This window comes from Mytilus galloprovincialis, chromosome 3 (genome assembly GCF_965363235.1).
Source record: "Mytilus galloprovincialis chromosome 3, xbMytGall1.hap1.1, whole genome shotgun sequence".
NCBI lineage: Eukaryota > Metazoa > Mollusca > Bivalvia > Mytilida > Mytilidae > Mytilus > Mytilus galloprovincialis.
This window is the reverse complement of record NC_134840.1, coordinates 21,219,120-21,241,356: the sequence shown is the minus strand read 5'-3', so window position 1 is coordinate 21,241,356 and position 22,237 is coordinate 21,219,120. Positions and strand designations below refer to the sequence as shown.

The window sequence follows — 22,237 nt, the reverse complement described above, 5'->3', positions numbered from 1 at the left end:
ACTCTCAGATCTGTACTTAATAGTCTTTTTTGTTATGGGTATGTACAAATACCTTGCCAAGTCCAGTCTGTCTTTCCCTTAGATGTGTTTTTGCTTTGTATCGATCTAATGAGTTAAGCATTTTGTATAGTGTGTTCTTTTGTTGTAATGTTACATTACTGTCACAGGTGAAGGGAGGGTTTGCCACAAATAAATTAATTTAACCCCTCCACATTCTGTAGGTGTCTGTCCCAAGTCAGGACATGTAATTCAGTGGTTGTCGTTTGTTGTTGTGTATCATATTTGTTTTTCGTCCATTATTTTGAACATAAATCAAGCAGTTAGTCTACTCGTTTGAATTGTTCCATAGCCAACTATGCGGTATGGGTTTTTGTTATTGTTGAAGGTCATACAGTTATCTATAGCTGTTAACTGCTATTTCAATTAGTGGGGCTTTGTCGCATTAGCAGTTATACCACATCTTATTTCTATATTATCAGGTAAATTTTCGGTAGTAAAAGGATATTATTCAGTTCCAATACAAAAATTTACCAGTTCCATTGCAGTGCCAATTGGTACAAAAATATATATTCAAATCTGTCAATACCTACTAGTATTCCAACCTAAAGTGACCTCCACAAATGTCACCTGACATTGTAGGACATGGCACGTTACAATCATTGCTAAGTTGGACTCCTTGATTAAAAATGCTTTTACCACAGACACATGAAAGTGGATCCTGCAAATATATAAGAAAGGGTAAACGGAAAGTAAAATATAAGTTTACACTAATCTTACACTTTTTAAAACTTTTTAAAAGAAATTGCATCGGAAGTAATCAAGAAAAAGATACTATAAAAAATCCGTCTGGAGCCAACTTGTTAAGGGACAGGAATTACTAAGATAATATTATGAACTGGAAAAGTTATATCTAAGTCTCTTCAGATAAGTAACAAAACGTTGTTTTCCCATGAGATACAGCACGGTACCGGTTTCTGTACGTTTTTTTTACATATGGTCTTGAATACCACAGGGTTTGGTGACTGGTGTTCGCACGTAAAACTTGGTTAACCCCACCATATTTTGTAACCACCCTTATGCCTATACTAAGTTAGGCCATTTGTACCATGGTTGTTCGTTTGTGTTTGTATGTCTGGGGTTTGTTTTGTTTTTTGTTTGGTATACCATGCGGTATTTTCATGTATCATATAGACTGATATGTATGTCTAAAATCTGTTCTATATAGAGCGTATGTATCAAGCCAGGGTTCAGCACTCATCAGTTTAGACTGATAAATCTCTCTCAAATCTAATCGATATAGAGCGTAGGTATCAAGCCTGCTGACAACACTGGTCAGACTAGTTTTATACATAGAATGGTAGATAAGTCTCAAATCTAATCGATATAGAGCATACTGTTTCTTCCTCGAATGCCAACATTTCATATGTTACATATTCATTGAATGCCAACAAAAATATTCGAGTACATGTTTTTATAATAATAAATTAATAATAGGTATTTTTATAATATTCAACTGTTAAAAATAATTAGTGAACTTGATAGAATTGCAACATTTTATCACTTTTTTATCAGAAAAAATAGTAGATTTTAGGGTTAAAATTATATGAAGTCATAAAAGTTAAAGAAACAAAGTAAATTAAAATATTTTTAAAAAATTAAGAAGAGTGATTGCAGACTGTAACCCTGTGAGTATGTACGTTAAACATCTACCTCAATAAGGAGTACACACCCCGGCAACATTCTGTGTGCGTCTGGCCCAAGTCAGGAGCCTGTAGTTCAGTGGTTGTCGTTGGTTCATGTCAGGTATATTTGTTTTAATTGGCAAACAGTCGTCAATTATTTGTTATAAACTAGGACGTTAGTTTCCGCAATTGAATTTCTTCATATTTTACATGTTAGTGACTCTTATAGCAGACTATACAGTATGGATATTTCTCATCGTTGAAAGCCGTGTGATTGCCTAAAATTGCTTATACGCACTTCATTTAAACTTTGGTGGATAGTTGTCACATTGACAATCATACCACAACTTCTTACTTTTATATTAATCTGGCACAATCGTGGAACTCGTAGAAATTAAAATGTTTGAGAGAAGAGAAATCTATTGGACCCAAACAGAACATATAATCCTGCCAATGCCAACTTTCCCGGCAGAGGTACAAGTAACAGTTTATTTTATATAATTTAAATATAATAAAATAACCCTTCTCTTCTGAAATTTTACCTATTTTTCAGGCAGGCGCTTTTAATAGATTACTATACGAACGTAGTTAAATGTTTTGCTCATTATTGATACCCGCGACGTACAGTGACATTTATTTGTTTCCATCGGTTTTTTTTGTTTCTGGTGAATAGTTGTCTCATTGGCACTCATACCACACCTCCATAATTTTATGTCACTAGGGTTCTAACCTGCAAGGACACTTTAAATATATTTTCCTAATATTTCAGTTTAAATTAGTTTTCCAGTATATTAAATACCATCATGATTAAAACAGCCATCGTAAGTGCTTATCAAATATTTGATGGACTTCTATTTTCGAAATTGATTTTCAAACACGTCCGTAATTTCTGAAACTGAGTAGATGTAAAGATACAACGCATGGTAATTACGGAAAGGCCAACCGGGAATAATTTGGTTTTCCGAAGTATTTATCATCTAAGTCAAAATACATAACCATTAGGGATGATAAAAAAAACCAACAGCGTGCATACTTCCTTTAGGGTAGGGTGTACAATTTAATTGATTCTATCTAGAAAACTCAGCAGCGACAAATTATAAAAGGTCTATTCATTTGGTCGAACAGAATAGCCAGCACAGTCTTATGTAAACTTTTTCTCCGGGACTTGCAATCTAATTAAATGTACTGTACAATAACATTAATTGAATGGAAAGGTCTCAAAAATGTATCACGCAATATTGCTAGTATGATAGCAAATAAGACAACTCCCCAGAAGAGACCAAATCACAGAAATTTACACCCATACCATATAGTCCGCTATAAAAGCCCCTAAACGACAAATGTCACAATTCAAACGAGAAAACAAACGGTCTGATTTATGTACAAAATAATGAAAAAAAAATAATTATGATATCCAGCAAAAAACGACAAACCTGCATTTCAGCCTTCTGATTTGGGACAAACACATACAGAATGTGCATGGCGGAGTTCAATTAGTTTGAAGGCGACACCCCTCCCCTGACCCGAAACAATGGTGTAATAGTACAACATTAAATCAAACTATAAAGATCAGTTGAAAAAAACTTAACTCATACAAAGCAGAAATACATCTAAAAATAAAGAGTGGAACAAGACGTGACATGGTACTTATATTTCCCAACAACAAAGTTCAAAGCCAATAACAACTAATAAAATCATGCATTTAAAACTTTTAAATTTTGTCTATAATCATGCATAAGGCATTGTTTTTTATAATTAGATTAGTAAAACGCCGTCGCATGTTGTGTGCGCCTGAACCAAGTCCTGAAAATGTTGATATATACTTTCCTTCACACGGTGGAAATTATGCTTCGCATTCATATTTGATTCTTTTTCAGTCGATTAGAGATCGCTGTTTTTTTATGTTTTTTTTTTCATTTGTTTTTTCTTATGTTTTTTTTTTCACTGTACAGAAAATGAGTTGATCCTTGTTTTTTTCCTTCTAAATTTAAAGATCCATACCATTTCACTCTGTTGGAAATAAATTTCAAGCATTAAACCAGTATTATTTTCAATTTTTATTTTTGAGACGACCCCTCACATCTGACCTGTCGTAGTCGTGCTCAACTGTAGATGTAGACAATTGTTGAAAAGGTCTATTTAGAACAACCAAGACAATTGGTTGGGAAGTGGGTGACCCTATCTAGCGCATTTGATGAAATTTGGTTTGATTTCGTTTTTCGAACACTATTTCTGGCCTTTTAGAAAGCTCTCCTCAGAAATTCTTTACCCTCCAAATGTAGCACTTTATAATGGCTATTCAGTGAAGTAGAGTCTACAAACCCTAGCTATAAAGAAATATCCAGACAATTGGTTAGAAAGTGGGTGATCCTAAAGCGTATTTTAATTCCTTGTTTCGAACGATATGTTGGGCCTTAACATAGCTTACCCCAGTAATAATTTACCAACACGATGTAGTACTATATAATAGCTTTTCATTAAATCAGAGCATATAATACCTAGCCATTAAGAACTACCAAGACAATTGGCTGGAAGGTGGGTGACCCTAGAGCTTATTTTATCGAATTTGGCTTTAATTCCGTATTTCGAAAGATATTTTTGGCCTTTTAGAAAGTTAAAAACCAAAATTCTTTACCCTCCCGATGTACTACTATCTAAATAACTATTCAGTGAAGCAGAGTCTATAAACAATAGCTATTAAGAACTATCCAGACATTTGCTTGGAAATTGGGTGACCCTAAGACTTATTCTATCGAATTTGGATTTATTTCCGTGTTTCGAACGATATTTTGGGCCTTTAAAAAAGTTTACTCTAAAAATTCGTTACTCTTTCGATGTAGTACTATATAATAGCTATTGATTGAAGCAGAGTTTAAAATATCTAGCCATTAAGAACTACTAAGAAAATTGGTTGGAAACAGGGCGACCCTAGAGACTATTTTATCGAATTTAGATATATTACTGTGTTTCGAACCTATTTTTTGGCCTTTAAAAAAGCTGAACGCAGAAATTCTTTACACATCCGATGTATATATGATAGCTATTCATTGAAGCAGTCTATGATCGCATGCCATTAAGAACTACTAAGACAACTGGTTGGAAAGTGGGTGACACTAGAGCGTATTTTATCGAATTTGGCTTTAATTCCATGTTTCGATGTAGTACTATATAATAGCTATTCAGTGAAGCAGAGTATATAATCCCTAGCAATAAAGAACTCACAAGACAATTGGTTGGAAAGGGGGTGACCCTAGAGCGTATTTTATCGAATTTGGCTTTAATTCCATGTTTCGATGTAGTACTATACAATAGCTATTCAGTGAAGCAGAGTATATAATCCCTAGCAATAAAGAACTAACAAGACAATTGTTTGGAAAGAGGGTGACCCTAGAGCGTACTTTATCAAATTTGGCTTTTTTCGTGTTTCGAACGAAATTGGTGGCCTTAAAGAAAGCTCACCCTAGATGTTCTTAACCCTCTCGATGAAGTACTATATATATATATATAATAGCTATTCAGTGAAACAGAGTCTATAATCCCTAGCCATTAAGAACTACATAGACAATTCGTTTGAAAGTTGGTGATCCTAGAGCGTATCTTATCGAATTTGGTTTTATTTCCATGTATCGATGAGATTTAAGAGCTTTAATAAAACCTACCCCAGAACATCGTTATCCTTCCGTTGTAGTACTATCCAATAGTTATTGATTAGAGCAAATTCTATAATCCTTAGCCATACAGAACTACCGAATTAATGGGTCGGAAAGTTGGTACCACAATGCGTATTTAATGGAATTGGCTTTTTTCCGTGTTTCGAACGAAATTGTCGGCCTCAAAGAAAGCTTACCACAGAAATTCTTTACTTTTACGTTGGAGTATTATATAATAGTTATTCAATGAAGCAGACTCTCTATTCTCTAGCCACCAAGAACTTTCCAGACAATTGGTTGGAAAGTGGATGACCCCAGAGCGTATTTTATAGATTTTGTCTTTATTTCCGTGTTTCGGCAAAAACTTTTGGCCTTTAAGAATGCTTACCCCAGAAATTGTTTACCCTCCTGTTGTAACTATTCAATGGCTATTTATATGCGCACAGTCTATAATCCGTAGGCATAATGAACTACCGAAACAAAAGGGTCACAAAGTGGGAACCCCGTGTATATTTTAGAATTTGGATTTATTTCCGTGTCTTGAACGAAATTTTGGGCCTTAATGAAACCTTAGTTACCCCAGAAATTTGTTACTATCCCGATGTCTTACTATATAATATAAAAACATTGAATAAGTGTCTATAATTCTTATCCATAATGAACTACATTGACAATTGGTTGGAAAGTGACCCAGAGCGTATTTTATAAATTTTTGCTTTATTTCCAAGTTTCGGACAAAATTTTCGGAAAATCTTTACCCTTTCGTTGTAGTGCTATCCACTACCTGCCTATAAGAGCAGAGTTTCTAATCCGTAGCCAAAAAAATATATATAAAAAAAATTACCAAAACAATGCCAGGGTCGGAAAGTAGGTACCCCAATGCGTATTTTATCGAATTTGTTTTTTTACGTGTTTCGAACGAAATTTTGGGCCTTTAAGAAAGCTTACCAAAGAAATTGTTTAACATGAATAAATACGAATCATATTTATCTGGGACTGTATAAATATATAACTCTATGTGAATCGTCATGATTTTTCTAATGGTATATTCTAGTAATAAAACTGTGAAGATGATCAGTTAGAAATTTGTAAACTAAAGCTAGAAATGCGAAATGGATATAAAAAACTTTACATTTATTTGTATCTTTTTTTTACAAACAAAACAAGTCAAAAACCATGATTTTGAATAAAAATAAAATTGTCACCCAAGTAGTTTTTTTCGAACGCAATTGCAGGATGACGAATTGCAGGATAGCTTTATTGCAAGATAATTGCAGGATGAGAATTTGCTGGATAGCTTGACACTAGTATTTTTGTTGACTAAAAAGCTATCTGTTCACTCATGTACATGTTACTATTTCTGGACGATCTGAAAACTGACAAATAAATTTCGACTGACAACAAAAATACTAAATAGAGCACAGACAACAAAATCAGAAAATAAAATATGTATACATTAGTTCATAAATAAATCTAGCTGATTTCATTTTATAGTTTGCGTTTTTGAATCTGCATCGCAAATCCCATTGCATCACTGCACAGTATGAATGCTATTGGGATACCAACTAAAATAAGGCCAAAATATCCAATCGACACTGACGACTTTCGATCATCTGGGGCGGATACTTTTGTGTTGATATATGATGATGTCTTCGTCTTATCGATGGTAAGATTTTGTTTAAGTTCATCTAAGTAATCATTCAGATATATTTTCAATTCAACAATTGACATATTCATATTAGCAAGAAAGTTCCACTTAGAACTAACTGATGCACATGGGCACATACATTGCATCTGATTAGAAATACTAGGATTTTTAAAATTTGAGGAAAAGGATACCGTTTCTACTGCTGTTGTAGAAATTGACAAGCTTGACTTAATAATGTGTGTAGATATAGTTTCTTTTAATGAAGTAGACTTAGCCGAAGTAGAAACTGACAGTTCAGCTACTTTTGTACTAATTTCAGTTGACAGTACAAATGTAGTTGACGGTAACGTTTTTTCAATTCCTATTGAAACAGTAGTTGTTTTATCGTCATCTATACTCGTCATATCATTCACGGCACTGGTAAAGGATAGCTTTTCAATTGTGGATGTAGCCACGAATGTTGTGGGTTCTACTGTAGATGTAGATAATCCTGTTATTGGTTGTACTGTAGATGTAGATACTTCTGTTGTGGGTTCTACTGTAGATGTTGACACTTCTGTTGTGGGTTTTACTTGAGATGTAGACACTTCTGTTGTACGTTGTACAGTAGATGTAGACACTTCTGTTGCGGGTTCTAGTACAGGTAGAACTATGGGCAAAGATTCGCCTTCTGCAATTGTAAGGAAATTTCAAATACATACTAACTTACAATCTTCAGGTGATACAATTTGAAAAAAAGGATGTTTAATTCCCGTTTGTCTGATATATTCTGGGTGAACACTTTTGCTCAACTTTGTACAACATAATACTTCGTGCAACGTGGTCTTTAAATATCAACTCTACGAGTGCATCGTGTGTGCCAGTTAAACTTCATAGGGCATGGCGTGCCTAGGGATTTAGATGGTCAAAACACAAATGGCCAAAGTGTAGATATATCGTATTGCATAAGGTTCGTTTGGCGAATATGCTGCTCGTTCGAATTTTGAACGATATGTAAGGGAACATTATCTTGTTAAAGTATCAATCTAACATCTTTTATTTCAGCAAGTCAACACTTATATTTTTAATGTATTTTAATTATTTGCAAAATAAGATGTGTTCTTTCTATTGACGTTACTTGAAAGGTCCGTAATGCAAAATAGCAAATTCAAGGAAAAACAAGGAAATTGACGCCTTACTGGAGATTTGACTAATGAAAAGCATCAAAACAACAACACGTTGATTATCTATAGAATAATAATTATATCTCAAATATAGAAAACTGTTCAACGAGTGATCGAACAACACATTAATCCACGAATGCGCGTAGCTCATGAGTTAATTATTAGTCCAAACACATCAAACGAATGGACACATCACACATATCAAACGAATGGAAAACAACTATCATATTCCTGACTTGGTACAGGTATTATCTTTATCATTAAAAAAAACAAACAAACAGCACATTAGCAAAAATGAAAGGCAAGAACACACAATTTATCATAGAACAATAACACAATGACGGGATGCATGTCATATGTAACCAAGAAACACAAAAAGACATACACAATAAAACGTCAGTACCGAGAATATATACTTCAAGACCATCGTGTATTATTTATGAAGTTGATACGGAATATTAATCAACAAGGTCTCGGTACCTTCCGATAAACTTTTTTTTAGAAAAAGGACGAGATGTTCTCTGAAATACCCCTTGTTCATCAACTTTGTGCTCAAACACTGGAGACGATTTACAAAGTATTGTGTAGTTATTGCATGCTCTTGAATACCGATTAAGTTTAAACACGGGTGCCACATGGGGAGCAGGATCTCCTTACCCTTCAGGATCACATGAGATCACACCTAGATTTTAGTGGGGTTCATGTTGCTTATTCTTTAGTTTTCATGTTGTGTCATGTGTTCTATTGTTTGTCTGCTTGTCTTTTTCATTTTTAGCCATGGCGTTGTCAGTTTATTTACGATTTATGTGTTTGACTGTCCCTCTGGTATCATTCGTCCCTCTTTTAAAATATATCATTCTGACAGGTATGTGAATTTTATGTGATTATTATGCATATTTCATTACAAATAGTCTAATATGTGTATCAAGTTGGAGTAAAACAGGCACTAGCTGTCAAATTCATGTTCAACGTTTGAACTCAAAATTTCATATTTGATTTATAACATATTAAAACATTAATTCAGATTATAAAATGAACAATTTACAAGACATGGGCTTGATAATATGTCTCATCGTTTCGTGTAAATTTAAATCTAGACGCAATCTAATTAACTATCGAGTTAACCTCCGAACACTGCCGATGGTAAAATATTCGATATAATTAAATTAGAAATAAAGATTACAATAGATATCGAACTTGTGCACTTGGATTTTTTTAATTCCATATTATAGCTTGACAATATATTTTAAACTTCATTTTTACCTATATAACAATGAGGTTTTGTAGATTGCATCACACAATAAAGTTATTGAACTTTGTTTCACTTTCAATGTCTTTTTATTTCAACTACTGAACACGCACAATTCCTTCGTTATCTTTCTCTAACTAAAGGGTTAAATTAAAGTTCACATGACTACGGAGTCAATGTGGTCGAACTATTCACTTTCAAGTGAATAATGCATCATCGATTTTTTTTAGCTTATTTTGACAAAATTTATCAATATTGGCTGCTGAAATCGAATTATTATTTCACTATTTCACTTTAGTTAATGATTGAACAAAATAAATCATAATTGTTTTTTTTTTAAATCTCATAACTAGAGCTCTCTTTAAATTTCGTCAATAATCGTTGAAAATCTATTTTATTAGCAGTTAACAGATATAATTGACTCGGTTCATTAATACAGTACAATCACAGAGTTGATATATGCCCCCTCCCTTGACATATATCGCTGCTTAGTGGGAAAATTCTTACTTACAATCATTATAGGGAATATAAAATTTTGTGACGTTATACATATTTACAATAATCTTAATTGTAATATATGTTACCATTCGATATATTCACTAGCAACGTATACCATAGTCCATCCCGCTTAAAATATTTGGAAACTTACTTTAGCTATTTTTAATTCCCACTAATAAGTAATCTGACTGAACATTTGTCAACCAGTAAGTACCAACACTAAACATATTTCGACAAATTAGTGCTCTCACCAAACATATCTTGATTAATTAATACGTGCACCAAACATATCTTAACAACAACAGATCAAAAGATAATTATTTGTAGATCGAATTCTCATTAGACATCTTGAACTTAATATATAAAGTATAAAAATTACAGTTCCGTGCAACCTTAATATTAATTTCAACTTACGTATATTATAAACAGCTATTCGATTATGTCCTCCACATGCATCAGTCACGGTAATTGGACACGGAAATCCACATTCCAAGCCAGAAGCTTGTGTTGTAAATTGTATATCATTTCCACAGTAGCACTCAAATGTACCCTAAAACAAAACATTACTCTTTTTTTTTGTTTTGTCAATTATGAATCTTTATTTATTTTATCATAACCTCTGAATTATTTGGCGTATAATAGTAAATTGTTTGCTTTAATGTCGACTAGATCACTTCTCATTTAAACATTTTTTGAAACAACTTTAACGGTATCAATTCTTACTGCACCGGATATTCATTTCTAAAACCAATGTCTCTGAAGTTGGACCGAAATATTTGAAAAATCCAAAACCATATTTATGACTAGAACAAATTAACTCTGCAAAACAACAAGACCGGGATGGAAAATTGGAGTAGACAATGGACCTTTAACAGTGACTGGATAAAAGGGTGTTTGTTTTGTTCATACATCGTTTTCAATATAATCGAATTTGATGCGATTGTCATACAAGTTTAGCTAGCAATAAAACCGGGTTTAACTCATCATTTTCTACATAAATAAATACCTGCACCAAGTCAGGAATATGAAAGTTGTTCTCCATTCGTTTGATGTGTTTGAGCTTTGGTTTCGCCGTTTGACTATGGACTTTCCGTTTGAATTTTCCACGGAGTATAGAATTTTATGTGAGTTTACTCTTTTGCGAGAAGCAGAGTTGCGGGGTAGTCATACTTCTAAAAAAACAAGGAACCTACATATTATATTAGCACGGGGTCCCTCCATGTATTTTAGATTATTATTTACAAAGTTATGAAACTTTATCGAAATATTATAAACAATTGTCTACATGTCGTGCTCCTAGGACTGAGACTTCTTTCACATTGTATGTAACGATCTTACAACTAATAAGATATATATACTCTTAAGGCCTTTTTACGTATTTATATTGTCAATATATTTATAATAGGTAACACTTTTCATTGAATACCAATTTTAAATCCATGTTCTGATCTTGCTACATAAAAATGGAAAGGTCACATTTAGAAAATCATGACATCTGCCTTGACATAAAATTAAGTTATCGTTGTCAATTATTTGTTTAAATCAAAGCTATAACACGTTTTCGTATTCTTTTTTTTTTTAAACATTCATAAATTCTTTATTGCACTCTTTGCTGTTTTAACAAATTACTTAATGTACAGCATTCCATCAAGAATCCCTGTTACATACAATTATAACTGATATTCAGGGAGAATATACAGTAAAACTTAACTTATTTTATACATAGCCATTTAATACATTTCTATTTTCTATAATTACTTCATAAATAAACATACTATTATATAAAATCTTATCGAAGTACTTAAAGATGTTACAGACACTGTGTCGTGAAATTTACGGAGAAAAATCCGTTATCGATTCTTTAATCGAATTTTGAAACATGTGAAAATATGAATGAGATACAGCGTGGTTACTGTTTCTGTTAATTTTTGGTTAATTCATACCTTTGGATTTATACAATTCTTTGGAAGTGTGTGTTTATTCTATAGAATGATAAGTAACATATGATTTTTGTTTGTTTCTTATAAGCTTTTGTCATGAATTTTGATTTACAAATTTGACCCCAATTTTATTACAGGTGAACAGTCTGTGAGCTGTCTGAGACCTTTATATTGTAAACATTAGAATTATCCTTATTATTCTCATATATAATATGTTCTTAAAGTTTCACATAAAAAAAGAAAAAATCAATAAACATATTAAAATGTACGGACTCTTTGTTGTACAGATATGCTAGGATACATGCTAAACATTTTCTAAAAACAATTTATTTTTTACTTTTATCCCCCCCTTTTTTTCCAAATTAATTTTATACTTCACTTTCATGCATACTTACATACCTACATATATGCATACACACTTACATATTTATTAATTCACACATATGCTATAGTTACAAACATACATGTTCACATATATAAAGACCTTCACAGATAGATGTATTCACATACATGTATCTACATGCGTTTTCATACATTTTTTTGTACATAGACACATAAACTTGTATTATAGTAACATATATTTTTATCTTTATATATATATATTGATATAACACTATCTCGTATTCGATACATGTGGTAAACAAAATAAACAATATTTTGAATTTTAAAGTGAGAGGACATGTGTAAGGATAATTTCATTCTTGTGAGGAGTCCCGTTCTGTCCTTCAAGATCAATACTAACCAATGAGTTAAGTTTTGACGCAGCAAAGTGGTAATTCCAATTCTTGCATTTTTCCAAGCAGGAAACGGTCGTTGGTTCAGTACTAGCTACATTTTGAAAGGCTGCCATACCATTGTTATCATCTGTCAAATAACATCCCAAAACTGTAAAGCCTTTTCAATAAACAGGAAAATGATATAGATAGGTAAAGCCACAGATTTTGATCAGATAACACACGACTATAACGTTATGTTTTATCTCTATTACGTTCATTAATACCACAGTTACAATTATGGAATAAATATGTTTTTATGGAAAAAATCTGTTTTCATGAAATAAATCTGCTATCTCTATGATACCGTTATACAGATATTAAACTTATCTAAAATGCTGTAAAGCTCTTCGAGCATGCACACTGGAATAAGATATACAACATAGTAAAACAACCAGTGTAGATGTGTGATAAATTCCAATCACTGTAGCTACATATATGCAGCTAAGCATTCATACATATTAACAGAGTAATATAATGCAAAATAATGGTAAATCTTTTGTTACCTTTCCGGTTTTTTTTTTTTTTTTTTTTTTTTTTTTAAACAAATGAGATCCTCCCCGGTTATCGATGAGGTTTATGATACTCAGTCTTTAGATTTCTATGTTGGGTTTTGTGTACTTTGTTCGTCTTTTCGTCATCTTTCGTTTGTTTTGTCCTGGCATTGTCAATTATGTTTTCGACTTATGAACTTGAAAATCCCCTTGTATCTTTCACCACTCGTTTGTTTTAGGCACAATTTTGTTATTAAATTTGACAAATCCGATCATAGCTTAGAATAGATTTTTCATTTTAACGAAAGGGAACCATTGGAAAAAATCATTCTCATGATTTGCGCTAACATATTTCTTCTGAATATGAATAAAATCTAATGATATCCAGATTACTTGCAAGTTTTTGGTTTGTGATATTTTGAGGAAAAGAAAAATACTTGGTGTACTTTTCTACGTCTACGCGTCAATTCCGGTTTTCATTCGAGATTTTTGTTTTAATACATTCAGTTAAATAATCGTCTAAATTTGGATGGAGAAAGTTATTTATCTGCAACATAAACATTTTAAATTAGTTGTCGTTAGATACTGGTTATTTCCTCTATCGACTAATCTTTCTGCAAGGTTCCGACCGGTTACTGATTGTGATGTTGAGTTGGCGTCGGTTTTTAATTTAATTTGTAATGCCCGATAGTATCAAGTCGAAATACATGTTTAACTTGACCAATAGTGTTCTGATTCTTTGCGAGATAATTGATACTACTTGTTGGTCAGAATAATTTAAGCAATATAACATTAAAATAAAACTAATTAACACCTTTAGAAAAGCCAAACCTACATTTAACTTTTTTGGTCTAAATTATGCATCATAGGCTGCATATTAACACTTCTTTCTTATTACGAGACGTCATCTATATGGAGTCGGTACGTGCAACTCAATACAGACTGCCTCTCTAAAAAGTTGGTCTGTCAAGACATCAGACTGATTTGGAAACAATATAATGGTATGTTCACTCCCGGTTTTTAGTGGAGTTCGTGTTGTTTCTTATTTATTATTAATAACTGTTGGTGTAAATGTCATTTTGTTTTGTGAGTCTTTGTTTACTCCTTGGTTTTGATTGTTATTGTCTTGAGACCAAATTATAGTTGTGAGATTCACTTACTTTCCTACATCTAGTCGATACTTAAATTTTGGGTTTGGCTTATGTATACAGTATTTACACTAAAATCGAAAGATGGACACTGATGATGATGTCTCTGTTGCCAATCTTACGAAGATTTTATATCCAAAATCGTTCGCTATGACATTTGCTATAGTTACGATATAGATTTCTAACTGGTTATTATTTTGTCCGGTATTTTGTAACAACATATTATTTTAAACTTTACTAAATGCTTTCATCGATACTGTAAAAGTTTACCAATTAACAAAATGTAATAAGATCTTACATTTTTGTTTTAACGATGCTAACAACGATTTGTTTCTCATTATTAAATAAAAACATAGCTAAATATGTATTTCTATACAGTCATGAACACTTGCGGTCCTATATCATTGCAATACTTGTATTATGGCATTGCATAAGGTCATATTTTTTCTCGTCTTTACATAAAATCCATTGGATGTGTACTGATAATTAAAATCTAGGCTTTTAAATTGATCTATTGATAAGTTGTTTCATGCTTTAAACTATCTTTTAGTAACTGAGTGTACTGATAGATCGTATTTTGTTTCTTGGTTGTGCTTTATATCGATCTGGTGACATGTTGATCCGTTTTCAACAAACTTCTTATGTTGTGCTGTTAAATCAATGTCTAAGGTTAGGGAAAGGACAAAGCTTGCAAAATGTTTAACACTGCCACATTATGTTTGTACGTGTACATGTTTGTATATTTTGTTTCTATCATTGTTTTGTTTATAAAAAATAAAGTTAAGTTTACTCGTTGAATTGTTTTACATTTTGTCATGTCTGGGTTTATTATTATTATTATTTAGTTTACTATACGCTATGAGTTTGACTCGATTATGAAGACTGCTCACACATACGTCACTTGGTCGATAGTAAATAGTTGTCGCATACTTCAACAATTTTCTAAACAATTGTTGGAAATTGTCACATCAAAAATGAAACAAAATCATGGACTGTATTTGTGATCCAGTAATACCTCTATACCGAGGAAGTTTGTATTAGATAGATAGATCATGAGATTCCGTAGTTTAGAGAGGCAGACAACTTTCGTGAGCCATTTCGATATGATATGTTATTTCCCAATAAATAACAACATCTGTAACTGTCTATAATCTTTATGACAATGTTACAGAGTGTTGGAAAACAAACGAAAGGCTTAAATTAAAAGCTTTGTTTGGAGTCGTATCGATGTATATATGATACTTTACAAACATTAGATTTTTAGAAATAAAGGCAACATCAGTATACCGCTGTTCCATAGTCATAAATCGATTGAGGGCATACAAAATAGTTTTGATCCTATGATGATTGTTTTACGAAAATTTGCATACAAGCTATTTTTCACCTAAGAAATTCTGAAATTTAAAAAAATAATATACCTTCATTTGCTACTTTTAGGGATAAAAAGGGAAGAAATATTAGTCATTTAATCAAAATTTCGTATTTTATTAAATTTCCATTCTTTAGATGGCAACACCTAGCTTTTTTATTTCAACAGAAAAACAAGCATATTTTGTAGAAACATTTTTCCTACACACTATGCTTCGTTCAACGCTGTCATATCCCAACGAAGAGCAAAAATCTCGATTTAACCTTGTTATACTATGGGTTATTTAAAAAAAATTAGGATAGATATTTTGTTGATTATGAACCTATCAACCTCAAAAATGAAAGAGTGAAGTAAAAGGTAATTGTAAAGATGTCTTGTAACCATTCCAACATCATCATTATCATATGAGTAAAAATAAAACTGTTTGGTAATGGGCAATTATATATGTCCACCCAAGATCTTCTAAAAATATATTGGTATCTAGTGTTGACTAAATAAGATCAAACTCACGAGACAATGAATTCCGAACATACTCACTGTGTTCTATTATAAGGACTAGAACTTTAATATATAAAGTGCGAAAATTTTCGTCCACGGAACTGATAAGCACGTACACGTGAACTCAAATAAAAACGAAACACCTTGAGACTGTCAAAGCTATTAAAAAAAATTTCATTGATTAATCTTACTTTAAAGTGTTAATTAAATAGCAAAACGAATTTAATCGATGATTGCAAGACTGTTATAATTACTATAATCGACCAAGAGTTTGTGTTTCTTTTCTTTTTTGTATACTTTAAACTGTATAATAAATATCAAGCGTCAGTTTCTTTGCCATATTGTTAACAACACATCTTTCATATTGACTATCATTTTCACATTTAATTATATATCAATTGAACATATTACTCTTATTCAATGTTTCATATTCCCTACATCAAAAACAACAGTAAACAAAACATATAATTTAATTTTTTCAATTAATTTTTTTTTTTTTTTTTTTATCAGGTTTATACGAATTGATTTTTGTTTTTATGCATGATATGGCATTTGATCTTGTACAAACTTACTTTAGACGGTAGAAGTTTACATTTCTGAACATTATAAATATAGCCAGAATGGGTTGAATCAAAATTTGAAAATGGGTCATTATTATGTGTTTTTTCTGATAATAATATATTAAAAACTACCAAGGGATGGACAATTCTAAATGCACCAGACAGTAAAATAAATGTATTTCATTTACGCAATAAGATTTTTCTTTGCGTCAAAGGTACCAGGATTATAATTTAATACACCAGACGCGCGTATCGTCTACATAAGACTCATCAGTGATGCTCAGATAGAAATAGTTATAAAGCCAAACAAGTACAAAGTTGAAGAGCATTGAGGACCCAAACTTTCAAAAAGTTGTGCCAAATGAAGCTAAGGTAATCTATTTTTTGGGATAAGAAAATCCTTAGTTTTACGAAAAATTCAAAGTTTTGTAAACAGGAAATTTATTAAAAAGCAAGACCATATAATTGATATTTATGTCAAAACCGTAGTGCTGACTACTGGGGTGGTGATACCCTCGAGGACAAAACGTCCACCAGCGATGGCATCGACCCAGTGGTGTAAAACGTGATCAAAGGTACCAGAATTATAATTTGATACTCCAAACGCGCGTTTCGTCTACAGCATAATGCCGGCGTCACACATTGGCGCATAGACCGGCGTGCACCAGACGTATAGAGAAAGCCGACAAAGTCTGTATACGTTAGTTGTACGAAAGAGGGACACTAAGCAATCGTTAAACGCGCGTTGCATAAGTTTCAAGTACGTCGAAATGCAAAGGTATACGCTTGGCGAACGCTATAACTCCAGGAAATTTTTATGCAGTCTAGTTAGTTATCAAAAGTACCAGGATTATAATTTAGTACGCCAGACGCGCGTTTCGTCTACACAAGACTCATCAGTGACGCTCATATTAAAATAGTTATAAAGCCAAACAAGTGCAAAGTTGAAGAGCATTGAGGATCCAAAATTCCAAAAAGATGTGCCAAATACGGCTAAGGCAATCTATTACTGGGACAAGAAACTCCTTAGTTTTTCGAAATATTTCAGCTCAAGCGTTTGCCAAGCGTATACCTGTACTCTACACGCACGTAATACATACGCTACAAGTGCGTTGACAACGCTACAGATAAGTTTCAGATACGTTTAGGGCACCTTGTATACGCTTCAAGCTCGTTCGACTTTCACTAAAACGTATGCGGGTGTGTTTGTAACAAACACCACATAATTAACCCTCCTACACACGCCGAAAAAACGGATTAACGTCCCAGATACGACCGGGACCCGTGTCAAATATGTCCAAGAGACTTTGTTCCTTCGTAGCGTGCAATCCATCTATGTTAGACAAACGTGAGACATACGCCAACATACGTTACTGGAACGTCCGATAAACGCTTAGGTACGCTTCTCGTACTCCCAATTTACGCTTCAAGCTCGTTGTGCACACGATAAATATATGATTTACAAGTTGAATGCATCCAAAATTACCAGCGTATTAAAAGTACATGATTTTTTAACACGCCCGGCGTACGTCTAAGCTATACGCTGATGTGTGACGCCGGTAGACTCATCAGTGACCCTCAGATCAAAATTGTTATAAAACCAAACAAGTAAAAAATTTTAGAGCATTGAAGACCCAAAATTCCAAAAATGAATACTGCTTCCAGTCCAATATACAGATGAAATATAACGCAAACGTTTTGATATATTGTATCAAGAATACAAGGCTCGTATAAAAATGTTGTAGAAATAAAACATATGTAAGCAAGTGATTCATACTCAAAGTTCATTCAAAGAAAAGAAGCTTCTGTTTTTGTTATGACTAAATTTTTAGCAGTTCTAGTCGGATAGATGTAATTTAAAAGTTGTATAGCCAGAATCAAAACAGAATGTGGACAGTAAAACCTTAAAATAATAGAGTGAACATTGTAAGTTAAGACGAGCATCAAGTATAATCTCAGCTTTAAAAAAAAAGACTAATCAGTGTTTAATGTTTTAGATTTCATTAAGGTTTTATAATGAATGGTGAATGTGATTTATGATGAAAACGGTGTTTTGTCATCATAACTTTGTTGTAACATCATTATTAAAAGTCTCTTTTCAATACGTGGATAGGGTACAATACATATATATAATTAGAAATTAAAAACATTTAAATCATGTTGCATTGGACATGTGTTCTTATTCTTTCTTTTTTTTACAACAATACAAAAGTTTAAAATTAACCTAATGGTTACATATTAGTACAGTATCTGACTAACTACGGGTTGAAGATATATAAGGTGTTCATCAAAAACATTTAAAGGTGATTCAGACACATGGAATGGATTCCTTTGTGTACTATCTGGACAAAAACGGCTTTATCATTTCTGTTCTCTAATGAACGATGGCTATTACATTTTTTGAATTTTGAATTTTATATTATTTATCACCAGGTTTGCACTCACCACATAAGCAACACGAAATGTGCCTCATATGAAACAGGATCTAGTCACCCTTCCGGAGCACCTTTGATCACCCCCTAGTTTTGAAAGGGTTCGTGTTACACAGTTTTAAGTTTTCTTTGTTGTGTTTTGTGTACTGTTGTTTGTCTAATGGTCTTTTTTTAGCCATGGCGTCATTTTATTTTCGCTTGGTGAGTTTTAATGTCCGTTTGGTATCTGTCTTCTCTCCATTACACAATCAACATGCAGAATCGGTATTGTCACATAAACATTGAACAGGCATTCTTTTACTCATATCAACTTTATTTTACAGCAAATTACATTATTTGTGCACATTTTTATTGGTATCATGAATAATTGTTTTTAATATTTTTGTTTTTAGGCTTTGCTGTTTAATACAGTTAAAATAGAATAGTAATTGAAAGACTTATCATTTTAATAAGATTTAATGAGTAGACAGGGAATGAAGTAGACTATTTACCGGATTTGTTATCACATAAGCAACACGACGAGTGCCACATGTGGAGCAGGATCTGCTTACCCTTCGGGAGCACCTGATATCATCCCCTAGTTTTTGGTTGGGTATGTGTTGCTTATTCTTTAGATTTCTATGTTGTGTCATGTGTACTATTAATTGTCTGTTTGTCTTTTTTAATTTTTAGCAATGGCGTTGTCAGTTTATTTTCGATTTATGATTATGACTGTCCCTCTGGTATCTTTCGTCCCTCTTTTATATCCACTTTAAACAATAAAGGGGTAAGACAGATGATTTATTTGTATTTGATTCAGTTTGATTTGTTAAACAAAGAATTTTGTTATATTGATAGTCCCTGAAATCTTTCAGGGAATTTTAAAAATAATTCTGAAAATCAAATTGAATTGACAAGCATGTTGTCGCATTGTGTAAAAATATTTTTTAAAGATTATCAAATACAATTCATAAACTAAAAATAGTCATTAACTTGAAGTATAACATTTGTAAGTACCAAACAAAAAATGATTAAAAGAAAATTGGATCATCCAATTAATCTGACTCAAAACATCGAACATTGAAAAGTAATGGAAGAACTAATCTCAGTCGAAATAATTGCGATTTCAAGTTTTGTTTTAACACGAAATACCAGTCAATTGGTCACTTTGATCTAAATTTTAAAATCGAATCGTATCAAAAAAAGTAAACTAGACTGAGCGACAATGTAAAATATTACTGAAAATCATACAAAATTCTTTTTTTATTTTCAAAATTTATCATATTGAATAAACAAATTCTAAAAAATATCAAACTCACCCTCAACATAATATGTATGAAATCCTGATAGAAATTCATATGTTAGATAAGTAAGAATTAATGTTTGCATCATTTGTGTTAAGATGTTATTCAAAAAGTGTTCTTTTAAAACATGATTGACAATTTGTTTTGAACGCTCACTGCAGTTTGGTATTGCTCTCTTTTACGTCTTCCACTGAATGTGGATCATGAATATGAAATTTGTATTTAACTAGCAATAAGATTTAATTTCATAGTTTACGATACTTCTTCACCTTACATATTGATTGTTTTCACTGCTCTGTTTAATTGCAGCCAACATTTAAAGATTATACTTCTAAATAAGTATTGTTTCTTTGTATTACGGGGGAAGTTTATTAAAACATTCTCAAGTTTACATTCGGTATTTTATTAGGTAGTGAATCAAAATTTTGATATCGACCCGGTATTTTTTAAGTACAATGTACTCGACAGAATAGTTTTCGCCATGTGGCATTGATATGCACCAGCTCAGTTGTATAGTGTGTCAGGGTCTAGTAGACTGATATTTCTTGACGCGAATTATTTACCTTTTGACCTTCAAAGGTTCTCGTCCTTTTTCAAAAAAAGAAATGTAAAAAAATCATCATAAATGTACTGCTGTTGAATAATTGTCTTCCCGTAGACTGATTCGACGATATTTTCCCCGTATGCAGTGACCTCAACTACCTATCCTCTCGTTATAACTTCGGCCATATCTCATAAGCCGAAAACCAACTACCATCTGTCAATATGTTCATGGACAGACAACTGTCAATTCATATCATTTGGCATTGATTTAAGAAGTATGCCTCACAATAAACATGTGCACTAAGATTCAGTTTAATGTGACCACAATTTTATTTGGGATAAGGTAACTATCAAATTTCTATGTTTTATGTTCTGAGTTTAAAGTTGATGCGACCAAACTTCATTTAAAATAACCTTTATCACACCTTTTAATCGGATACATAGTAGATTAACGATAGGACTACCGAATAGACGGACGCACTACATTCACAAAAATGAAAAAAAGTAGTTGAGAATTACTGATATAAAGATTGAACACATTTATCTAGAAGTTATTGATTTGTTGACTAAGCTGCTGACTTTCAAACTTATCATAAAAGTCTTTTGTATTTAATCCTATAAGAAACATTTTAAATTGAAAAAAAAACTCATCTTATGTAGTATAACTTAGTACAGTTGATAGTATGCAGTAAAAACTGGTACAGTTGAAATTATTTGTAACATTGAGTAAATTTGTAAATACAGCGCGATTTTCAATTCAGTCTACGCATTGCCTTTTTTTAGGTGACTTGGTGTACTTTTATAGCTTTTCTCATTTCTTTAAGATCTAAGTCTAAAGATTTATGAAACAATGAATATCATTGCAAAATAACACATTTATCCTTATGTAATCAAGAAAATGGAAGAAATCAAGTGGTTTTGGTCATATTGTCCATTACCTTAAACCCAGGGTTTCCACATTATCAGAAAGGTTCAAAACATCAGTCTTCAAACACAGAACAAATCTTTTTATCACTGCAGAAGATAAACAAAATAAACGTTCAATATCCGATAGTAACCTATTATCAACCATCAGGTTGACTATTTCATATATTCTTTTTTTTATTTTTATTAAAAGAAATTTTTAAATTGAAAACAAATAAATTAAATAATGTCCTAGAAAAGATAAAAACTTAGTATTAAATATGTCTTTACCATAACTCGAACTTCTATCATATGAGTATTAGTAGTCATTAGTGATTAAGAGTAAAACTCAACCAAACAGAAACTTCCAACGAATAAGTAAAAAATAAATTAACATTGAACCC

The 22,237-nt window shown here is 32.1% G+C and overlaps 1 protein-coding gene across 1 annotated transcript; it reads right to left on the bottom strand.

Moving 5' to 3' along the window:
* Positions 1 to 6,540: 6,540 nt before the first annotated feature.
* On the bottom strand, positions 6,541 to 20,565 carry LOC143066352 (uncharacterized). Its single transcript, XM_076239309.1, has 4 exons — positions 20,403 to 20,565; positions 12,573 to 12,724; positions 10,305 to 10,440; positions 6,541 to 7,650 (listed from the first exon to the last, which is right to left on the bottom strand). Exons 1-4 carry the CDS (start codon positions 20,473 to 20,475, stop codon positions 6,821 to 6,823), a joined length of 1,191 nt encoding a protein of 396 aa, XP_076095424.1. The 5' UTR covers positions 20,476 to 20,565; the 3' UTR covers positions 6,541 to 6,820.
* Positions 20,566 to 22,237: the final 1,672 nt, after the last annotated feature.

Coding starts and splice junctions, on each gene's coding strand:
- LOC143066352 (XM_076239309.1), bottom strand. CDS start 20,475: ATGATGCAAACATTAATTCTTACTTATCTAACATATGAATTTCTATCA. Junction 12,725..20,402: donor TCATACATATTATGTTGAGG/GTGAGTTTGATA, acceptor TTTATTGAAAAG/GCTTTACAGTTTTGGGATGT. Junction 10,441..12,572: donor CGTCAAAACTTAACTCATTG/GTTAGTATTGAT, acceptor GTTTTGTTTTAG/GGTACATTTGAGTGCTACTG.